The sequence below is a fragment of the Mauremys mutica genome, chromosome 3, assembly GCF_020497125.1.
Source record: "Mauremys mutica isolate MM-2020 ecotype Southern chromosome 3, ASM2049712v1, whole genome shotgun sequence".
NCBI classification, from domain to species: domain Eukaryota; kingdom Metazoa; phylum Chordata; order Testudines; family Geoemydidae; genus Mauremys; species Mauremys mutica.
Window position 1 is genome coordinate 125,978,219 of NC_059074.1, and position 22,174 is coordinate 126,000,392.

Genomic DNA, 22,174 nt, shown 5'->3' on the forward strand with positions numbered 1-22,174 from the left:
GTGGTATAAAATAAAGTTGCTGTTTAGTGTCAGCTAGTCCTGATATGTACATGATTGCAACTGGGAAATCTTGATTGGATGGTCAAATGATTGCTGTGCTAACTCCTAAAAGTTTACCACTTTCATTTGAGTTTAAGATTATATCTTAACTTTTTTCCAGCTAAATGGGCTTGAAGGGCGAGAGAATTTAGCCCGAGATTTAGGAATTATAGAAGCAGAAGGTACTGTAGGTGGCCCCTTATTGTTGGAAGTAGTCAGAAGATGTCAGCAGAAAAAAGGTTCCAGTGGTGGTGAAGTAAGTATTGTTAAAATGCATTACACCTTTTTTTTACAATTTACATTTTTATGTAGTTTATAAACTGCTTGTCTTGTCTTAGGGATGAACTGTTGGAAACTTTGTATGGAAATAGTATCTTAAGAGAGAGTTTCCACCTTCAGGACTTTCATTCCTGGGTCTTAGCTCTTAGGGTATTTTGACCCTGGAGGGCAGTAGTAGATAGAATGGGCAGGCCCGCTACTGGTAATCATTTGCCATTTCTTGACACCTATAAATATCACCATCTAAATGTTCCAGACAGTTCCTTTGGTTGCAGTTTCCATGATAAACCAATACAAAATGAACACACAAGCAAGAGTATACCTCAAATTAAAAAAGAAAACAAATTATAAAAATTGAGAGACATCCATAAATATCTTCACTTCTGAGTGGAAGTCAGTGAGAGCCCTGCAAGGTTGTATCTTCAGAGAAGACAAATTGCATGCAAGTATTTTTATCTTTATTTAGCAAGATACCATCTGTGCACGGTTCTCACTCTTGGGGAGTAAGTAGCTTGAGAGATGTCCCAAAAGAAGAAGAAAAATGGATAAAGCTGCAATGAGAAACAGCAAGGCCAATGCCAGCAGTGTGGATTTTTCTTTTATTTTTATTTTACCAATCTACGAATATATGGCTTGATCCTGCTCCATTGAACCCGGTGTGAGTTTTGCCATTGTCTTCAATAGGAGCAGGATCAGACCTGTGAAGAGGCTTTTTAATCATCGAATACATAAACGATATTTTAGTTTATAAGAGGTGGTAGCAATTAGCGAGAAACTTTGTACAAAAAAAATTAGTGAATTGAGAATAAGGAACCATTCCAAAAGAAACTAATGTTTTTAGGGGAGTTTAAATAAAAGGGCTACAAGAGTTTGCTTGAGAAATCTTTTCCAAAGAAATGGAGAACAGAGAGTGTGAAACAGGATTCCATTCTGGAAGCTGTATCAAAGCAACAGTGCTTTGTAAATATGTGGTGAAGATCATGTTGTTGCTTTGCAAATGTCTGCAGTGGAGACACAGCTGAAGCAGGCTGTGGCAGTAGCATATGCAGTTATAGCTCTTTCATTTCCTGATCTTTGAGTTTTTAACTGTGCAAACTTAAAATTCTCAATGCTTTTTATGGTATATACACCTACGATACATGGCACTTAAATACTATGCTCACTGGTGTATTGGGTTATATGTAAGCACAGATGTCCATTTTACTGTAAACAGTAGTCCAAAGGAACAAAATAAAACACTAAATATTTTTAGAAACCTGCCTTCTATATGGTAAATTCTTACGAAGTGCAACTTTTGCATGGCCTCCAACCAAGAGAACAAAGTCCTCTGTCTTGCCAAACTTGAACTTCAGGTCTATCTTTATTGAGTTACATTTGGTCTAAATTATGTTCTGCTTTTGAGATAACTCATTAAGCATTTATATTTGAATATATATTAAGAAATACTGCGTCCTTTACAAAACAGCTACAGCATTGCCAGTTCTAACTTCTCCCACCTCCTTCGGGGCTAGACCTGATTGTAGCTAAGTGTAAGTTATAGGGAAGTTCTATAGGAATCTCTGCTCCTTTCTCTAGGCTCCGTGTGGCATCAGTTGCTGCTTCCTTTCTTACAGTTGGTTCATGTAAGACACTTCAGCGTCACAACTGCCTTCCTAGTATCATCGCTCAATCAGAAACGAATTCAGCAATCCCACAAGCTGTGGGTTTCCATGTGCTTGTTGTCTGGAGAGACTCCTTGTTTAATTCATCTTTTTCAGCCTGTATTTTTAAAGTCAAGAAACATGTATACAAGCTGGGATAGGAAAATCTGAATTTGTAACTTAACCCTGTCACTAGCATAAACTAAAGATATTTTGGTCAAAGGTGTGAAAAAACACTCCCCTGACAGACAAAAGTTTTACCAATGAAAAGCACCAATGTGGACAGTGCTTTGTCGGTGGGAGATGCTCTCCTGCCAACAAAGCCTTTGGGGAATGGTTTTATTTTGTTGGAAAGAGAGCTCTCATGCCAACAAGGAACGGCTACACTGCGTAACTTACAGCCACACCACTATAGCGGCACCACTGTGCTACTGTATAGTACACAGTGTAGACATAGCTTTAGTTCTTTTTACAATTTTTTTTTTCAGAATAGATTTAATTACTAGAATGTCTTTATAGAAAATGAGAACAGCTTTCCATTATGATTAGGAATGGAATGAGATTCTGTACAACTGCTTAATCAGAAGTGTTCTATCTACTGTGCTTCATCATAAAGTGTTATGTTAACAGCAATTTACTATAATAAGAAAAGTATTCAACATGTTTTAAGAGGATGCAATGATGAATTCTGATTTTTTTGATCCTGATACAATCAACAAACAAACATTCAGTGTGAGATGTAGACTAATAAGGTATTTACTACTTGGTTTCTCAGGGTATGTCTACACTATGAAATTGGGTCGAATTTATAGAAGTCAATTCTTTTATAAATCAATTTTATGCAGTCAACTGTGTGTCCCCACTCCAAGACCATTAAGGCCATTAACTCGGTGGAGTGCATCCATAGTACCAAGGCACTGTGGTAACTATCCCACAGTTCCCACAGTCTCCGTGCCCATTGGAATTCTGGGTTGAGCTCCTAATGTCTGACGGGTCAAAAACATTGTTGCGGGTGGTTCTGGGTACATGTTGTCAGCTTTCCCCCCCGCCCCCCATGAAAGCAATGGCAAACAATCATTTCGAGCCTTATTTCCTGGGTTACCCATGCAGATGCCATACCATGGCAAGCATGGAGCCCACTCAGCTCACTGTCACCATATGCGTCCTGGGTGCTGGCAGACATGGCACTGCATTGCTACACAGCAGCAGCTCGTTGCCTTTTGGCAGCAGACGGTGCATTACGACTGGTATCCGTTGTTGTCATCTCCTGGGTGCTCTTTTAGCCGATCTCGGTGAGGTCAGTCGGGGCGCCTGGGCAGACATGGGTGCTCCTGGCAGACCTCGGTGAGGTCTGTCAGGGGCACCTGGACATAAATGGGAGTGACTCCAGGTCATTCTCTTTTTAAGTTTCATCTCATGGATATTCAGTCCTGCCTGCAGTTGTACTGCACCGTTTTCTGGCGAGCAGCTAGGAGACGAGGCTGGCTAGCAGTCGTACTGTACTGTCGTCTGCCAGCCTAAGATGTATAAAAGAGAAATGGAGTGGATCAAAACAAAAAAGAGACCAGATTTGTTGTGTATTCATTTGCTCCACCCTCCATCCCTGAATAGTGGGGGGAGGGATAGCTCAGTGGTTTGAGCGTTGGCCTACTAAACCCAGGGTTTTGAGTTCAATCCTTGAGGGGGCCATTCTGTGTGACAGTTGTGTGTGTTTCTCCTTGATGCAAACCCACTCCCTTTGTTGATTTTAATTCCCTGTAAGCCAAGTCGCCCCTTCTTCCATCAGAGCAATGACAGACAATCGTTTCGCGCCTTTTTTCAGTGCAGACGCCATAGCATGGCAAGCATGGAAACCCGCTCAGATCGCCACAGTTATGAGCACTGTAAACACCACATGCATTATCCTGCAGTATTTGCAGAACCTGCAAAAGCAAAACCAGGCGAGGAGGCAACGGCAGCACGGTGATGAGAGTGATGAGGTCATGGACACAGATTTCTCTCAGAGTACGGGCCCCGGCAATGTGGACATCATGGTGTTAATGGGGCAGGTTCATGCCGTGGAACGCTGATTCTGGGCCCGGGAAACAAGCACAGACTGGTGGGATCGCATAGTGTTGCATGTCTGGGACGATTCCCAGTGGCTGTGAAACTTTCGCATGAGTTGGGGCACTTTCATGGAACTTTGTGACTTGCTTTCCCCTGCCCTGAAGCGCAAGAATACCAAGATGAGAGCAGCCCTCACAGTTCGCAAGTGAGTGGCAATAGCCCTGTGGAAACTTGCAACGCCAGACAGCTGCCGGTCAGAGGGGCATCAATTCGGAGTGGGCAAATCTACTGTGGGGGCTGCTGTGATCCAATGCAGTCAAAGAGCTGCTGCTATCAAGGGTAGTGACTCTGGGAAATGTGCAGGTCATAGTGGATGGCTTTGCTGCAATGGGATTCCCTAACTGTGTTGGGGCGATAGACAGAACCCATATCCCTATCTTGGCACCAGAGCATCAAGGCAATGAGTACATAAACCGCAAGAGGGTACTTTTCAGTGGTGCTGCAAGCACTGGTGGATCACAAGGGACGTTTCACCAACATCAACATGGGATGGCCGGGAAAGGTACATGACACTCACACCTTCAGGAACTCTGGTCTGTTTCAAAAGCTGCTGCAAGGGACTTTCTTCCCAGACCAGAAAATAACCTTTGGGGATGTTGAAATGCCTATGGTTCTCCTTGGGGACCCAGCCTACCCCTTACTGCCATGGCTCATGAAACCATACACAGGCAGCATGGACAGTAGTCAGGAGCTGTTCAACTGCAGAATGGTGGTAGAATGTGCCTTTGGACATTTAAAAGCGCACTGGCACAGTTTACTGACTCTAGACCTCAGCGAAACCAATATTCCCATTGTTATTACTGCTTGCTGTGCCCTCCAGAATCTCTGTGAGAGTAAGGGGGCGACGTTTATGGTGGGGTGGGAGGTTGAGGCAAATCGCCTGGCTGCTGATTACGTGCAGCCAGACACCAGGGCGGTTAGAAGAGTACAGGAGGGCGCAGTGCGCATCAAAGAAGCTTTGAAAACCAGTTTTGTGACTGGCCAGGCTACAGTGTGAAAGTTCTGTTTGTTTCTCCTTGATAACCCCTCCCCTCGGTTCTCTCTACTTCCCTGTAAGCTAACCACCTTCCCCTCCCCCCTTTGATCACCACTTGCAGAGGCAATAAAGTGATTGTTGCTTCATATTCATGCATTCTTTTTTAATTCATCACACAAATAGGGGGATAACTGCCAAGGTAGCCTGGGAGGGGATGGGGGAGGAGGACACGGCCACACTGCACTTTAAAACTTATTGAATGCCAGCTTTCTGTTGCTTGGGCAGTCCTCTGGGGTGGAGTGGTTGGGTGCCCAGAGGGCCCCCCACTGCTTTCTTGGGTATCTGGGTGAGGAGGCTATGGAACTTGGGGACGAGGGTGGTTGGTTACACAGGTGCTGTAGCGGTGGTCTGTGCTCATTCTGCCTTTCCTGAACCTCAACCATACGCCGGAGCATATCAATTTGCTCCAGTAGCCTCAGCATTGCCTCTTGCCTTCTGTCACCAAGCTGACGCCACCTATCATCTTCAGCCCGCCACCTGTCCTCGCGTTCATATTGTGCTTTCCTGGATTCTGACATTGTCTGCCTCCAAGCATTCTGCTGGGCTCTTTCAGTGTGCAAGGACTACATGAGCTCAGAGAACATTTCATCGCGAGTGTGTTTTTTTCCCCTTCTAATCTTCACTAGCCTCTGGGAAGGAGAAGATAGTGTGAGCATTGAAACATTTGCAACTGGTGGAGGGGAAAAAAGAGGGAGCGTGGTACTTAAAAAGACACATTTTAGAGAACAGTGGGTAGACTCTTTATTTAAAATGGGTTGGCAATTTAAAAGGAGAGGCTGTGGTTTTCGGGGTAACATGCAGCACAAACCCAATTAACCCCCTCTCACACCCAATTCTCTGGGATGATCGCTTCACCCCTCCCCCCACCGCGTGGCTAACAGCGGGGAACATTTCTGTTCAGCCACAGGCAAACAGCCCAGTAGGAACAGGCACCTCTGAATGTCCCCTTAATAAAATCACCCTATTTCAAGCACGTGACCATGAGTGATATCACTCTCCTGAGGATAACACAGAGAGATAAAGAATGGATGTTGTTTGAATGCCAGCAAACACTGGGACCATATGCTGTGTTATGCAATGATTCCAGACTATATGCTACTGGCCTGGCATGGTAAAGTGTCCTACCATGGAGGATGGAATAAGGCTGCCTGCCCCAGAAACCTTTTGCAAAGGCTTTGGGAGTATATCCAGGAGAGTTTTATGGAGATGTCCTTGGAGGATTTCTGCTCCATCCCCAGACATGTTAACAGACTTTTCCAGTAGCAGTACTAGCTGCAAATGCCAGGGCAAATTAATAATTAAACACGCTTGCTTTTAAACTATTTAAACGGCTTTGTCGTGTGGACGAGTGTAGGGTTAAATCGATGTAACGCAGCTAAATTCGACCTGAACTCGTAGTGTAGACCAGGGCTAACTTAGCTTCAGTCAAACACTTGTGACTGGTTAGTGTTTATGCAGTGTACTATGTGCAGTATAAAAGATATTACCTCACCCACCTTGTCTCTCTGGCTAGTGTTTAGTTAACTTTTGGCACATTCCTAATTGTAATGAAAATCCGTACGATCTGTTAATCTGAAATATTGTTTTTCTGCTTAAACCTGTCATCTTTTTCGTCAGAAGTATTTTTAAAAGAAAACTGAAGCATTTGTATTACAAAATATTCACTGAGATGAATATAGTGAAGTTAGATATAGATCACCAAATTTAATGGGGTCTGCCCTGTAAGGAGAGAGAATGAAATCCAGGTAATAGCATTTATTATCATTCCTGGTCAGGATAGTCATTTAAACAAAAGAATGTTTACTAGACTTTCAGAAGTAGTGCATTCAGCTGTTTCACTTACACCAAGAATGTGTTTAAATACACACTAATAAATTAGCCGGAAGAAAACTTAATTTGAAAATAGTTCTGGCTTAGAATTGCTAAAGTGGCTGCACAATGTCACAATTTGTATGTAGTGAAGGGGCAAAGAGTTTTGCACCCTTTGTTGTCATCATTTGGCATTCTGACAGTGTTATAGAATCTTAAGTATGTTGTTTCTTTGTACAACTTTGGTTTAGGTTGCTCCAGTTCTGTCTGACATGCGTTCTTCACCAAAATCACCTGATGGAAGATCAAATACACATCCAATATCAAGTAAGGTAAGTTAGCAACATAAAAGGAAATGCTAAATGTAACAATTTTTGTTTAAGTTCATTAAAAAGAGGTTTGTTTTTTTTAATGTAAAAGACTATTATTGTAGAAATGCTGACTGATTCATTTAGCAGGAATCTTTTGGCCATCATACTCAGCTGATTGAGGCTCTGGTCTTTCTTTTCCAAACATTTTGAAATATAGAAGAGCTATGTAAATCCTTGTGTAGTGACAGTGGAAGTTGAAATATTGGTCATTTGATTTAATTTATCAGTAGTGCCTTACATGGGAGATGTATAATCAAGCTCTTAAATGGTCTTTGCCTGGTGCTAATCATCCATCTTTCAGACATGAAGCTGTATCCTTAATCTGAAGGTGCTCAGTCTGAAAGTATTTTAGTTAGTTGCAATATTAACAACTTTCTGCATACTGTTTTAATGTAAAATGTTGTGAAGATTGTCATAGGATGTGTTGCAGCATGCTGTTAGATAAGCAGTACAGAAAATTTGGTGTCATGGCAAGTTCTAGCCATGTCTTAAATGTGTTCGGCACAAGGTGAGGGGCTAATTGTCACAACAAGTGATGATATCACATCATGAGATAAACACTGATGTGTTCAACTGTGTTAACGAAGTGACCCTGTGCATTTTCTATTCAAAACAAAAAAAGACTACTCTGGACACTTGTGCTCATCCAAGGTTAGTCCACTTCACTTCCTCCTCAATAACAAGGTTTCCATTTTTAATTTTTATTTTAGATGAGTAAAAACTGAAACTAGTTTTGTTGCTTCCCATTTTACTCCAGTTTTGGGGAATTGGAATGTGGATGTGGAGTACATTAAGTGGTGCATTCCAGCAGTAGTTTCAAAGTCCTACTGTTTCCTTTTTCCCTCTGATACCTGTATCAGCAGTTCTGAATGACACATCACTTACAGCTTAGTCTCTAACCGCCCCCTTGCTTCCCAAAAATACTTTAGAATAGAGAACAACAAAAACTTGATTCATTTTTTTGTATGTAAAAATAAAACTAAATTTTAAAAAGAAAATTCTTGTGATGAAGGAAGGGGAGTCCAATTGCTGTAATTCTATATAAAATAGGATAGAATAGTACAGCTTGTTATGAAGAAGGGGACAGAAAAGCTCGTATGGTAGAAGCTGCTTAATTGGAACACCCTGCTGAATTCCCATCATCTTGATTTAACAGCTGTTTCAATTAATAGTTTCCCCAAATATTACTTAAGATTATCACCATATGTTTCTCCAACTTGAATCACTTAACTGATGCTTGGTTATATACTAGCTATATTTTTACTGCATAGATCTTGCTTTAAAATTGGTAATTTATTTCAATCATCAAAACATTAAAATTGGCATAAACTATACATCACTAAGGCTTTGGCTACACTTACACTTCAAAGCGCTGCCGCGGCAGCGCTTTGAAGCACTAAGTGTAGTCAAAGCGCCAGCGCTGGGAGAAAGCTCTCCCAGCGCTGTCCGTACTCCACCTCCCTGTGGGGAATAACGGACAGCGCTGGGAGCACAGCTCCCAGCGCTGGGGCTTTGACTACACTGGCGCTTTGCAGCGCCGCAATTTGCAGCGCTGGAGAGGGTATGTTTTCACACCCTGCTGCAGCGCTGCAAATTTGTAAGTGTAGCCAAGCCCTGAATGTTTTCTGGCTGTCACTATGTGGAACAGAGCAAAAGTGTACTGATGAGTTTTAACTTTCATTAACACATGTATCTGTATTAGGCCAGAAGTCATCCCAGCAAACTACCTTTGAGCAAGTACACTTCTTTTAAAGCAACAGCATACTTATTCAGTTTAATAGGGAAAACTTGTTTTCAGAACTCATTCCACTAATATAATTATTCACATCTTATATAAATGGCTTCAGCTGCCACTTAAATTTTAAAAAAAAGTATATCTGAATAAAGCACATTACAACTGAAGGCATATTACAACATTCAAAAAAAAGTTTGAAATGTCAGAGTGCATAGCAAGAAAAAAATCAAGAAAACTAGTAACGAGTGGCTGCTTTGGAATTTTTCATTCATTTCTTTTGTTTCAGAGAGTGGAAATTATAGAAGAGCATTAGGAAAGTCTGTGCTTATTGGAAGTGCCAGTTTGTCTTGTAATGCATTGTAGTCTAATAAACAAAAATAAGTCTGATCGATGCCATCTCGGCTTATGATTGCTTTTTAATCCTATTTTTTAACTTGTGTGTGTCAGTTAGGTAACCTTTGGTCAATATTTGGTGTTCAAACTGCCAGAAAAGAAAAGTAGAAGAAATATTCATAATTGCAAGTAATAGATTTAACTCTGAAAGCTAACGTGTATTAAAGATTGGCATTTTAAATAGACTTGAGAAGTGTTACAGTGATCATTACAAGTAAAACGTGTGAACTGTTTTCATACAGTAAAGGATAATATCTTTTAAATATGTATTTTTAAAAAAACTTATTAAAAGGGACAAGAAAAAATGTTAAGATCCCTTAAAACAGGGAGGATTTTATTCTGACACATCAGTGTATGTGCCTCAATCACTTCCGGATTACATTTATTTAAACAGGTTATAGTTAGAAAGTGTGGAGGGGGAAACAAAAAGAGCCAGGGGAGATGGTTGTTTTTGAGCACTTGTATAGAGTTTCATATTCAAAGGACTGAGCAAATACTAATCCTAACAACAATCTTGTGGCATAGGCGAGCCCCATTTTATACAATTATCTACATGCAGTTTACATAAGGTTGGAGTTTTTACCAGATATGAGACCCTACTGATGCCAGAATCTTGTCTCCGGTTATTCTTGCTCAGAAGTTTTAGAATCTACTTAAGACATTACCAAGCATTTATTGATCAAATATATCCATTTTGGTCATTCTAAAAGGGAATTCAGCGGTGTACAGTTGTTCATACAAGATCCTTAATCTCATACTGATGGCCAGGGCACCCTGAAATCAAGCCATATGCCAGTCCAGGGTAACTGCTTCTTAGAGAGCAAACAAGCAAATAATCAGTTGCTTTTGGTGCTGGCATTGCCTTGACAGTATACACCTCTACCCCGATATAACGCTGTCCTTGGGAGCAAAAAATCTTACTGTATTATATCGAACTTGCTTTGCTCTGCCAGAGTGCGCAGCCCCCACCCCCCTGCCCCCCGGAGCACTGCTTTACCGCGTTATATTCAAATTTGTGTTATATCGGGTCGTGTTATATTGGGGTAGAGGTGTGATTGGCTTTCCTGTTTCCTGAATGTCTACAAACTCCATTTTAGTAAATTTGTGCAATACTTTGACATACTGAACATACAGTATTGAGTTGTTCCCTGAAAATAGGCATATAAATGACAAAATTATCTGGAAAATCAGTCATTCTTACAGAGCTTTTGTGCAGTTTGTGTGCAGTGGACGCTTCTGCTGGTTCTTGATTTAGAAATCATCTTTTGTGTCTGACTAATTACCCACTGTGCTTTTTATGATACCAGACCCACTTGGTATACTTCCAAGGGTTCTGAAGGAGCTTAAGTATGAAGTGTTTGAACCACTAGCAAAACTGTACGAGCTCTCATTAAAAACAGCTACTGTACTGGAGGATTGGAGGATAGCAAACGTATCTGTGGATGATTTGTGGAATTACAGAGCTGTAAACCGTATATCTGTACCTGCTAAATAGGTTAAAATTATAATTAAAAATAGAATAATAAAACACCTGGAAGATCATATTATGTTAGGATCTAACTAGCATGGTGTCTGCATAGGAAAATAGTATCTCACTGATCTACTAGAATTTTTGCAACATGTCAAAGTAGTGGATAAAGATGACATAATTTATGTAGACTTTCAAAGGGCCTTTGACAAGATGAAAAATGAAATCATGGGATGAGAGGCAAATTATTGGATCATAACCTCACTAAGAGGAAAAATTAAAAGGAAAAATGTACTCATAGCAAAAGGTTGACAGCAGGATGCCTCAAGGTTATATGTCATATCCAATGTTTAATACATTTATAATATGGAAAGGGGGTGAGCAGGGAGATATCTAAATTTAGATAAGACAGTTCTTTGAGTGATTGTGCATGTCAATTCCACTTCAGAGGGGTGTGTGGGGGTGTGTGTGTGTGTGTGTGTGTGCGCGCGCGCGCAATTGTCAGAGATTTTTCCCTCAGTGGTACTCGTTTGGATGGCACATGCGCCCTTTGCTGCATATGCCACCTTGCAAAGTTATAAAGGGCAGAGCTGCTGCCTACCCCCCTCAGTTCCTTCTTATGGCCTTTGACAGTTGTTGGAAAGTGTGATTTTGCTATTGCATTTTTTCCTATGTTTATATGGTTGTTACTCGTTTTGGTAATTTCAGTAGTTTAAACTGTTTACGGAAATGAGTTTTCTTTTGAAGTGTTTGTAAATATTTTGGTTCCATTGCTGGGTTATGCCTTGGTCACTGGGTTTCAAGCTCTGCTTTCCTTCAAGAAACTGATGCCAGCGAGTGACCTGCAGACTAATTGCCTGAAGTGTCTTGGGGAATCTCACATCAGGGACTGTTTTCAAATTTGCAGGACTTTAATCTAAGAACCAAGACAGACAGACAGAGCCAGGCTTAAGTTTCTTCTTACGGAAGCGGCTTTGTGTCCACCCTCAGTGTATTCCCACTCAGGGCAGGTACCGAGTGCATCCATGTCAATCAGAAGTGCTCTGCCTCCCAAGTACTGAGGAAGAGTGACCAGAAGATGGTATGTAAGGGCTCAGTATCTGGGAGAGCAAGGTCCTCAGCACCAAAGTTTAGCAAGCATTTGTACAAGGACAACAGATAGCACTCCAAGGTCCACTCCGAGACAGTCATCTGCTCAGCAGGGACTATCAGCACCGGCATCTCTGAGGTGGCTTCGTCTGGTTTAACTGTACAGGAGACTATCCCGGTACCATCTACTCCGGAAGCTTATGCAGAAGCATGGGACCTACTGCATATCTCAGGGTCCGCTTTGCTAACAATCCAGGAGTCTTCTTGCCCAGTACCAGCACCTACTGTAACTGTATCATCCCAGCAGATGGTACCATCCATGCCTCCAGTCTTCCACCTGCCTCTTTGTGTGCCTCTACTGTCCAAAGGGAAGCTGGCCATGATCTTACCATTACTGCTGTCTCCGGGCTCCCAACATTAATCCCCAGCACCAATGGGAACAGCCCCTTCCTAAGAGGCTGATTTATCTTCAGACTCTGAGGTTGTCTCTGTGTCGCAGCCACACCAGGAACAACTCCATTTCTCTTCCACCACCTACCATCCTTTTTAAAGGCGAACATTTATTGAATACTCAATCATAAAGGACATTATTTTTATTCATCAAACAAACTAAAGAAATTAAAACTTAACTAAACTTAATTTTTTTTAAATTAACAACTGAACTTTACTTAAAAAATGAGACACATAATACCAAATTTTTGCTGTAGTGATAACCAGGCATATACAAAGATACAGTCAGTTTTCATGATCTTTATCTTTAACCAGATAATGAGTTAACCCAAATTGACCAAAACAAATTAAGGTTTCTTCATCTTCCTCTCCTAGAGAATGAGATGTCGCTCATCAGGTGTTATGGACTTAAATTCCTCAATCACATCATTGTAATTCACTGACAAAGCCAATTCGTGTTCAATGTACAAAATCATGAGTGAGTCAAGGCGCTGTTGGGACATTGTACTTCTTAGTTTGTTTTTTACATGTGCTACTTTCGAAAAGGCTCTTTCACATGAACAGCTTGTAACAGGTAAGAGTGCAAAGCATTGAATAGATTTGTAAAAGGCCTGGAACATGGAAGACCGATCCGATTCCCTTAGCCAATGAAGCCACTCTCTGGTGGTGGTCATAGTGGCTACCTTTAGGAACAGATCCATCATAACCCCGAAGCAATCTGACTTCAGCTTCCAACTCATCCAAGGACAGTTTAAATTTGTTGGCAATGATTCTCATATCGTCCCTGCCAGTGTCTCAGCTCAGCAGTTTTCCCATTGCAGTCACAATTTTACAAATCTCCTGTTCAAATCGCTGGTCAGTGCCGGTAATCATTGAGTCTAGGAGTGAGTAAAATGAAGTTATTCTCTCCTGCTTCTCTTTTGTATCAAAGTGATGCTGGGACGCAAACACATCATCAATACGAGTGGCTGTTTTTCTCTTCTTATCGATTCCCCCAGTTATATCATTCTCTACACACATTTTCACACTGTCATTGAAAATATTCTGGGACACTTCTCATCGCAGCCAAAGAGTTACTCAAGCTTTTCACCTCTGTCATTGCAGTAAGTAAGTTGAGATCTGGAGCTTGAAGAGCCTTACTCACTTTTACCCCTTCTGGAGAACAGGGTATATCATGTGAAGGGCAAAGATGAACTTGAATGAATTTAGTTCATGGATAAGGCCCCTGGCTTTTATTATAGTGTCAGCAAAGCGAGTTGTTTCGATAATCTCTTGTAAAGCTTGTAAAATGATGGAGTAGTTTTGTTTTACAGCAGCCACTGCTTCTGCTCTGCATGCCCATCTTGTGTTTGATAGTGACTTCAAAGTCTTCAACTGGGATCCTACTTCTTGTGAAATCTTCTGCATTACTGCATGTCGCACAGGACTCCCTTCCATGAAGGTATAAAGAGTCTGACTAACACCAAAAAAAATCAAAGACAGTTCTGTTTTGTTTACTTGAAGTGCATGCATCTACTAGGACGAGGTTCAAACAATGTGCATAGTAGTGTAGATAGAATATTTCACTGTTTCTTTCTTTACATTTCATTTGAACTCCCGCAGTACATCCAGACATAGTAGATGCGCCATCAAAACAGACAGACATCACTGATGACCGACCAGTCAATTTTAAGAATGCCAAGGATGTCATTTAACTGGTCAAAAATAGATTGAGCATCAGCTGTTAATAGTTTCTGAACAGACACAAAATGTTCAACTGGACTTTGTTTTTCCTTGTCAGAATACCACGCCACAATGGACATCTGCTCATGGTGTCCACAGTCAGTAGTGTTGTTGGCAATTATTGAGACCATTTTTCCATTTAGTGAGGACACAATCTTTTGTTGCACAACATTGTGCAAGGCCACAATTAAATCCTTTTGGATGCGATTACTCAGATAGGTAGCGTTTCAAGGAGATTGTTGCACATGCTTTGCCATTATGGGATCATATTTTTGGAGCATATTGACAAGATTTTAGAAATAAACCTTTCTCAAAACTGTCAGCGTTTTCATTGTGACCCCTGAATGGTCTCCCACCTTTCGCCAAACACAGAACAATGTCAATCAGTCGCTCCATTACACTTCGGTTATGGCACCGTTCTTCTTTAGACAGATAAGCCTGCTTGCCCTCATCCAACAATACATCAGTAGGTTTCCCTTCATTAAAACTTTACCATGAAGAACAGCTCAACACATGAGATTTTGACAGTCGGTCATTTTTAAAACATTTGTTAGCCCTATGCCAGTTTCTGAATCCCTTATCAATAAATGCTGGATCAGTGTGACCTTTTGTTTGCTGCATCATTAGAGGAGAAGAAACGGCAGTAAAAGCATTATTCTGCATCCTTTGATGGGCTATATTCTAACCACCTACACTTTTCATACCAATCGGACTGAAAACTTTTTTGTTTATTCCCTATTTTACTTCTAGGAAACATGCTCAATCTAAGATGAGAAGGACCTCTAGATAATAGAGACCGGCGTTCTAATCTATTTTTTTGAATATCACAGACTGAGTCATCAGATGCAATGTTTGATGGCTTTGAATAGGAACTATGCTGACCTGAACTAAGAGACAAAATCTGTTTCTGTTGGTCATTACTCAGTTTATTGCATGCACTAGAACTGGTGGCGGCATTATCTTCATGTAAGTTCTTAACCGAGGAGTCCGAGGTATTTGCACTACTATCAGCACATTCATCATAATTGTTTGTCTGCTCCTTTTCTTATCTTAACAACGAACTAATCCATATTTTAAAATTAAAAGGGAGTATCATACGATTGAATTAAAAGATAAAGCCACAGGTTTGTTATGCTATTTCAGTAGAATACACATGACAAAGATTACAAACACTGTAGACACTGTGCTGGGCACGCCTGACACAGCCGCTTATATAGGTCAAAGAATTTTCTAGACTAGTCGGAGAGGGGAGGACCAATGGTAATGCGGTGGCACCACAGTAGTGGGGACGCATGCTGGGAGCAAATGTGGGCTTTTTATACATTTCTACAACATCTATATTACACAATTCGGCGCTTATTGCATAATACAACAATCCATACTTTAAAACTAAAAGAGGATATCATGCGATTAAATTAAAACGCAAAGCCACTTTTTTCGCGCTGCCCTTGCCATGCCTCCAAGTACCTCCCCCAGAGCTTCCATTGGCCACAGTTCCCCGTTCACGGCCAATGGGAGCTGTGGGGGTGGTGCCTAGAGCAACGCACAGAGCTCACTCCTCCACCCCTCCCCTGGGGCTCAGGGACGTGGTGCTGACCGCTTCTGAGAGCGGCGTGGGGCCTGCAGCACCACGGGGGGCAAGTCCCATGGGCCGGATCCAAAGCCCCGAGGGGCCAGATCAGGCCATAGTTTGTCCACCCCTGCATTAGGATGTGCCTGGGCACACCCGGCACACCCTGTGCACACGCCTATGCTTGGAACACTTAAAAGGAAACTGAACAAAGCTGTAGTAAACTGACAGTAGGGAATCATTTTGCATTATCAGAAATGTAATAGATAGAGAAATGCTGTATGTCTTTTCTATCTTCTGTGGGAAATTTGTTTTGTACATATAAAGTGATTGCTTTGATAGCAAGCTTTACATAAGAAACATCAGAATGACCGTACTGGTCAGACCAATGGTCCATCTAGCCCAAAATCATATTTTCTGACAGTGGCTGATGCCAGATGCTTCAGAGGGAGTGAACAGAATGGTGCAATTTATCAAGTGAACCATCCCTTGTCCAGTCCCAGCTTCTGTCAGTCAGAGGTTTAGGAACACCCAGAGCATGGGGATGCATCCCTGACCATCTTGACTAATAGCCATTGATACCTATAAGAACATAAGAAAGGCCGTACCGGGTCAGACCAAAGGTCCATCTAGCCCAGTATCTGTCTACCAACAGTGGCCAATGCCAGGTGCCCCAGAGGGAGTGAACCTAACAGGCAATGATCAAGTGATCTCTCTCCTGCCATCCATCTCCATCCTCTGACGAACAGAGGCTAGGGACACCATTCTTACCCATCCTGGCTAATAGCCATTTATGGACTTAGCCACCATGAATTTATCCAGTCCCCTTTTAAACATTGTTATAGTCCTAGCCTTCACAACCTCCTCAGGTAAGGAGTTCCACAAGTTGACTGTGCGCTGCGTGAAGAAGAACTTCCTTTTATTTGTTTTAAACCTGCTGCCTATTAATTTCATTTGGTGACCCCTAGTTCTTGTATTATGGGAATAAGTAAATAACTTTTCCTTATCCACTTTCTCAACATCACCCATGATTTTATATACCTCTATCATGTCCCCCCTTAGTCTTCTCTTTTCCAAGATGAAGAGTCCTAGCCTCTTTAATCTTTCCTCGTATGGGACCCTCTCTAAACCCCTAATCATTTTAGTTGCCCTTTTCTGAACCTTTTCTAGTGCTAGAATATCTTTTTTGAGGTGAGGAGACCACATCTGTACACAGTATTCGAGATGTGGGCGTACCATGGATTTATATAAGGGCAGTAATATATTCTCAGTCTTATTCTCTATCCCCTTTTTAATGATTCCTAACATCCTGTTTGCTTTTTTGACCGCCTCTGCACACTGCGTGGACATCTTCAGAGAACTATCCACGATAACTCCAAGATCTTTTTCCTGACTCGTTGTAGCTAAATTAGCCCCCATCATGTTGTATGTATAGTTGGGGTTATTTTTTCCAGTGTGCATTACTTTACATTTATCCACATTAAATTTCATTTGCCATTTTGTTGCCCAATCACTTAGTTTTGTGAGATCTTTTTGAAGTTCTTCACAATCTGCTTTGGTCTTAACTATCTTGAGAAGTTTAGTATCATCTGCAAACTTTGCCACCTCACTGTTTACCCCTTTCTCCAGATCATTTATGAATAAATTGAATAGGATTGGTCCTAGGACTGACCCTTGGGGAACACCACTAGTTACCCCTCTCCATTCTGAGAATTTACCATTAATTCCTACCCTTTGTTCCCTGTCCTTTAACCAGTTCTCGATCCATGAAAGGACCTTCCCTTTTATCCCATGACAGCTTAATTTACGTAAGAGCCTTTGGTGAGGGACCTTGTCAAAGGCTTTCTGGAAATCTAAGTACACTATCCTCTGTCAACTTATCTAATTCCTTTTTGGACCCAGTTAAATTTTTGGTCTTCACAACATCCCCTGGCAATGAGTTCCACAGGTTGACTGTGTATTGTGTTAAAGTAGTACTTTCTTTTGTTTGTTTTAAATATGCTATCAATTTAATTTCATTGGGTGACCCGTGGTAATGTGTTGTGTTATGTGAAGGGGTAAATAACAATTCACTTTCTTCATACCATTCATGTATTTATAAACCTCTATCATTTCCCCCCCCCCCCCCACCGAGTCGTTTCTTTTCTAAGATGAACAGTCCCAGTCTCTTTAATCTCTCCTTATATTAAACCTGTTCCATACTCCCAATTGTTTTTGTTGCCCTTCTCTGTACTTTTTCCAATTCTAATAATTTATTTTATTTTTTTGAGATGGGGCATGCAGTACTGCATGCAGTATTCAAGGTGTGGCCATACCATGGATTTATATAGTGGCATTAGGATATTATCTATTCCTTTCCCAATAGTTCCTAACATTGTTAGCTTTTTTGACTGCCATTGCTCTTTGAGCAGATGTTTTCAGAAAAATATCCACAGTGACGTCAATATCTTTCTTGAGTGGTAACAGCTAATTTAGTCCCTATAATTCTGTATGTATAGTCGGGATTGTGTTTTCCAATGTACATAACTTTGCATTAATCCCCATTGAATTTCATTTGCCATTTTGTTGCCCAATCACCAGTTTTGTTAGATCCCTTTGTAACTTTTCAGTCAGCTTTGGATATAACTATCTTGAGTAATTTAGTTTCTTCTGCAGACTTTGCCACCTCAATGTTTACCCCTTTTTCCAGATCATTTATGAATATATTGAACAGTACTGGTCCCAGTACAGATCCCTGGGGGACGCTGCTATTTATCTCTCTCCATTGTGAATACTGACCATTAATTCCTACCCTTTGTTTCCTGTCTTTTAACCAGTTACTGATCCATGGGAGGACCTTTCCACTTATCCCACTATTGCCTATTTTGTTTAAGAGCTTTTGGTGTGGGACCTTGTGAAAGGCTTTTTGAAAGTCCGGATATGCCTTATCCACTGGATCACCCTTGTCCACATGCTTTTTGACCCCCTCAAAGAATTCTAATGGATGGGTGAGGCATGATTTCCCTTTACAAAAGCCACGTTGACTCTTCCACAGCATATCCTGTTAATCTATGGCCTTGTCTACACTTGCAAGTTAGAGCGCATTAAATCAGTCTCAGGCACCGTAATTCCTGAGGTGTCCACACTGGCAAGGCACTTAGAGCACCTGGACTCTACAGCTGGAGCGCTCCTGGTAATCCACCTCCACGAGAAGCATAGAGCTTGCTGTGCCCAGGTTGGAGCGCCGGGGTGTCAGTGTGGACGACGTATTGCATTACTGGACTGTGATTGGCCTCTGGAAACATCCCATAATCCCTTGAAGTCAAGTGGCAACTCTGGTAATTGTTTTGAACTCGGCTGCAGGCATGCGGATATCCCCTTTCAAAGCTCCGTTTCTGACATCCCGCATGCTTATCTGCTCCGGGACACAAAGCAACTGTTACTGTGGAATGCTCCTGCTGCAGAGTGTGTGTGTGTATGTGTGAGAGAGAGAGGCGGGGGTGGGGGCTGATGTTGGGTTTTCCCCCTTCCCCCTGCCGCTGTCTGAACTTACAAGATAGCATGCTAACGCACTCTGCTTTCCAAAATACAGTCTCTCCCTCCATATACACACAACACACTCCCTGTCACACTCTCCGCCCCCTCATTTGAAAAACAGCTGGCAATCTAGTAGGATGCCCATGGAACAATGGGATTGGGAAACCTGCATCATGTGATGCTGTGCCTGCCCCATTAGGCATTGTAAACCCTTTCCAAAGCATGCTGCAGCCACTTGCACACTGGGATAGCTACCACAATGCACTGCTCTCCGTGGCGTTGCAAGAGCTGTTAATGTGGACATGCTCCACAGTCACAAGGAGCACAGTGTGAACACACAGCAGCACTTTCCCTGCTGCTGTCTCTGAGGGCTGGTTTAACACCCGGTGTTCTAGATCTGCAAGTAGTGACGTAGCCTATGTTTCTGATAAATCTGTTCTTTACTATAGTTTCAACCAGTTTGTCTGGTACTGGAGTTAGACTGACTGGCCTGTAATTGCCAGGATCGTCTCAGGAGCCTTTTTTAAAATTCGGTATTGTATTAGCTGTTTGCCAGACATCTGGTATGGAGGCTGATGTAAGTGATAGGTTACATACCAGAGTTAGTAGTTCTGCAATTTCATACTTGAGTTCCTTCAGAACTCTTGGGTGAATACCATTTGACCCTGATGACTTGATAAATTGAAGCATATTAATTTGTTCCAAAACTTCCTCTATTGACACTTCAATCTGGGACAGATCCTCATATTTGTCACCTAAAAAGAATGGCTGTGGTGTGGGAATCTTCCCCCACATCCTCTCCAGTGAAGATGGATGCAAAAGCTCATTTAGCTTCTCCACAACAGCCTTATCTTCCTTGAGTGCTGCTTATAGAGTATCCTCTTTAATAAATCCTTCCCTAAGGGATGTATCTGTCCAAACCATGTGCTCCTCCAGACCTGTTGGCATTCCCTCATTCCTTAGTTTAAAAACTCTTCTATTACAGGCTTCTCTGGGGAGTTCCTCATGAAATTTGTTCATATAGAAACTAGTATCTGACAGATGTTAGTCAGTGTCCATTATTTTATTTGCTAGACAGTTACCTCTTCCAGATGAGGATAGGTTGTTAATGTTCTCATGAAAATTTCCACATGGCCACAGAGAGAACATCCCTGAAGATGGGAAAATCTAGTTGCAATGATTTACTGCTTAAAAAAACTTGCTATATATAAATGCAGGTGGTTTAAACTACTCATGGTTTTTTTTTTTCAATTTCTTTGTGCTATTATTATTTTTATGCATAGATACCAAGGTATAAAGGACATCGTAAACTGAAAAAGTGCTTGGACAAGGCTGGTGAGCAGGTAAAATGCATGAGAGGAGAAGATGCTGGCAGGTGCTTTAGTCTTCCTTTAGGAAAACAGATTATACTAAAAAATAAAATAAGCTGACAATGCAAACACTAAAGTTTATTGTAATTTAGCTATTAATATAAAGGTATAGAAATGGCACTCTAAGGCACCATACTTAGAATATTGTATACATAAAAAGCTTACTACATAAATCATATTAACAAATGAAAAATTAAGCGTTCTGTTGGGCACTTCATTGTTAACTAATGCTGTTGATGTGTGGCGGGAACGACAACCGCATGAGTTTAAGTGTAGAATGTCTTCAAGTTTGAATTTCTAAGGGCTTTTTTTCTTAATGTTGCATTAATTTGGCATACCCTCCCAAAACTAATCTGTGAAGCCATTAATCTTCTCCTTTACAGCCCTCCTTAAGATCCATTTTTACCTTGTTGTCTACAAGACATCACCAGATGATAATGGGTAGATAAAAAGCTAGTGGGGATAAATTATATTTAATTGTAAAATAAATCCTTTAAAAAAATATTTGGAACCATTATGTACGTGCTTTTACTACTGTCATGCTTACTCACCATCTCCCTTTCCTCTTGTTGCGTATTGCATTTGTTTCTTGTCTTTAAATGATAACCGGATTCTGCTACCCTTATTTATGTTTATTACTTTACTTTGCATTCTCCCATTAAAACTGGGAGTGATTGTAGGTTAAGGTACCACTCAATCTTGGTAAGGGAAGTGGGATCTTACTGTGTAAGGATGGTATAAATCAGGACTACAACAAATAGTTACTGCTGTGTATTTGACCTTTCTGAAAAAAAATTCACAGCCACCTTTCAGAGTTTACTATCTTTGCTTTTTTCTCTGTGTTTTGCATCACAAGTGATTAGAGTATATGAATAGATTAATTGCCAGATTTTATTTTATTTTAATGTACTTTATTAGTTACTAGGCTTGCGAATAGGATCTTAAACAACTAAACTTGAAGAATCAGCTTTTTATAAAAATATTAGCCAGTTGAGTTTTAATTTAGAAAAAATTGCTCTTGGTTTGCAACCTTGTCTGTCTGCATCAGATTTCCACTAATATTTACAATCCCTTTAAAAAAGAAACTTAAGTGGAAATATTGATATAACTTCAGTTTTAGTAGTACTGCTATATAACATGAGGTGTTTTGCTCTCCCACTGTAGAATATTCCTTGAACGAATAATTTTTAAAACTGACTCTCTTGCCTTGTAACATGGTTCGAGATTAACTAATAAACACTTTTGGAAGATAACTTGTAAATCACAAATGATCCAACTTCCCCGGCACATACCACTCTTGACCTCTTCCCATTTAAAATGTCTAACTTTTTAGGCTGTTTAATTTGAAAAAGAGTTGTGTGGGAGAGAATGATAAAAATGCTAAAACCCCATGTCTGTTAGTTGACTTCCCTCTCAAGTACTTGTAAAATGAATGAGTTTTCAATTCTGTATTAAAATTTGTCATAAAAGGTATTATTGAATGGCAATAGGTCTCTCCATAGTTAAGGTTACAACAATATTTGAATTACAAGATGGATTTTCAACATTCCTCTAAGTCAGTGGTTCACATCCAGGGGTACA

The 22,174-nt window shown here is 41.0% G+C and overlaps 1 protein-coding gene across 2 annotated transcripts in view; it reads left to right on the forward strand.

The window, feature by feature from the left end:
- CEP43 (centrosomal protein 43) overlaps positions 1-22,174 on the forward strand; it is a 68,683-nt gene that overhangs the window by 24,636 nt on the left and 21,873 nt on the right. The window contains exons 5-7 of one of the 2 annotated variants that reach the window (XM_045011663.1): positions 161-295; positions 7,161-7,241; positions 20,507-20,566. In XM_045011663.1, the coding sequence (XP_044867598.1) occupies positions 161-295; positions 7,161-7,241; positions 20,507-20,566 (276 nt within the window). The remainder of the gene's footprint in view (positions 1-160; positions 296-7,160; positions 7,242-20,506; positions 20,567-22,174) is intronic. The other variant, XM_045011664.1, reaches the window with a different exon arrangement.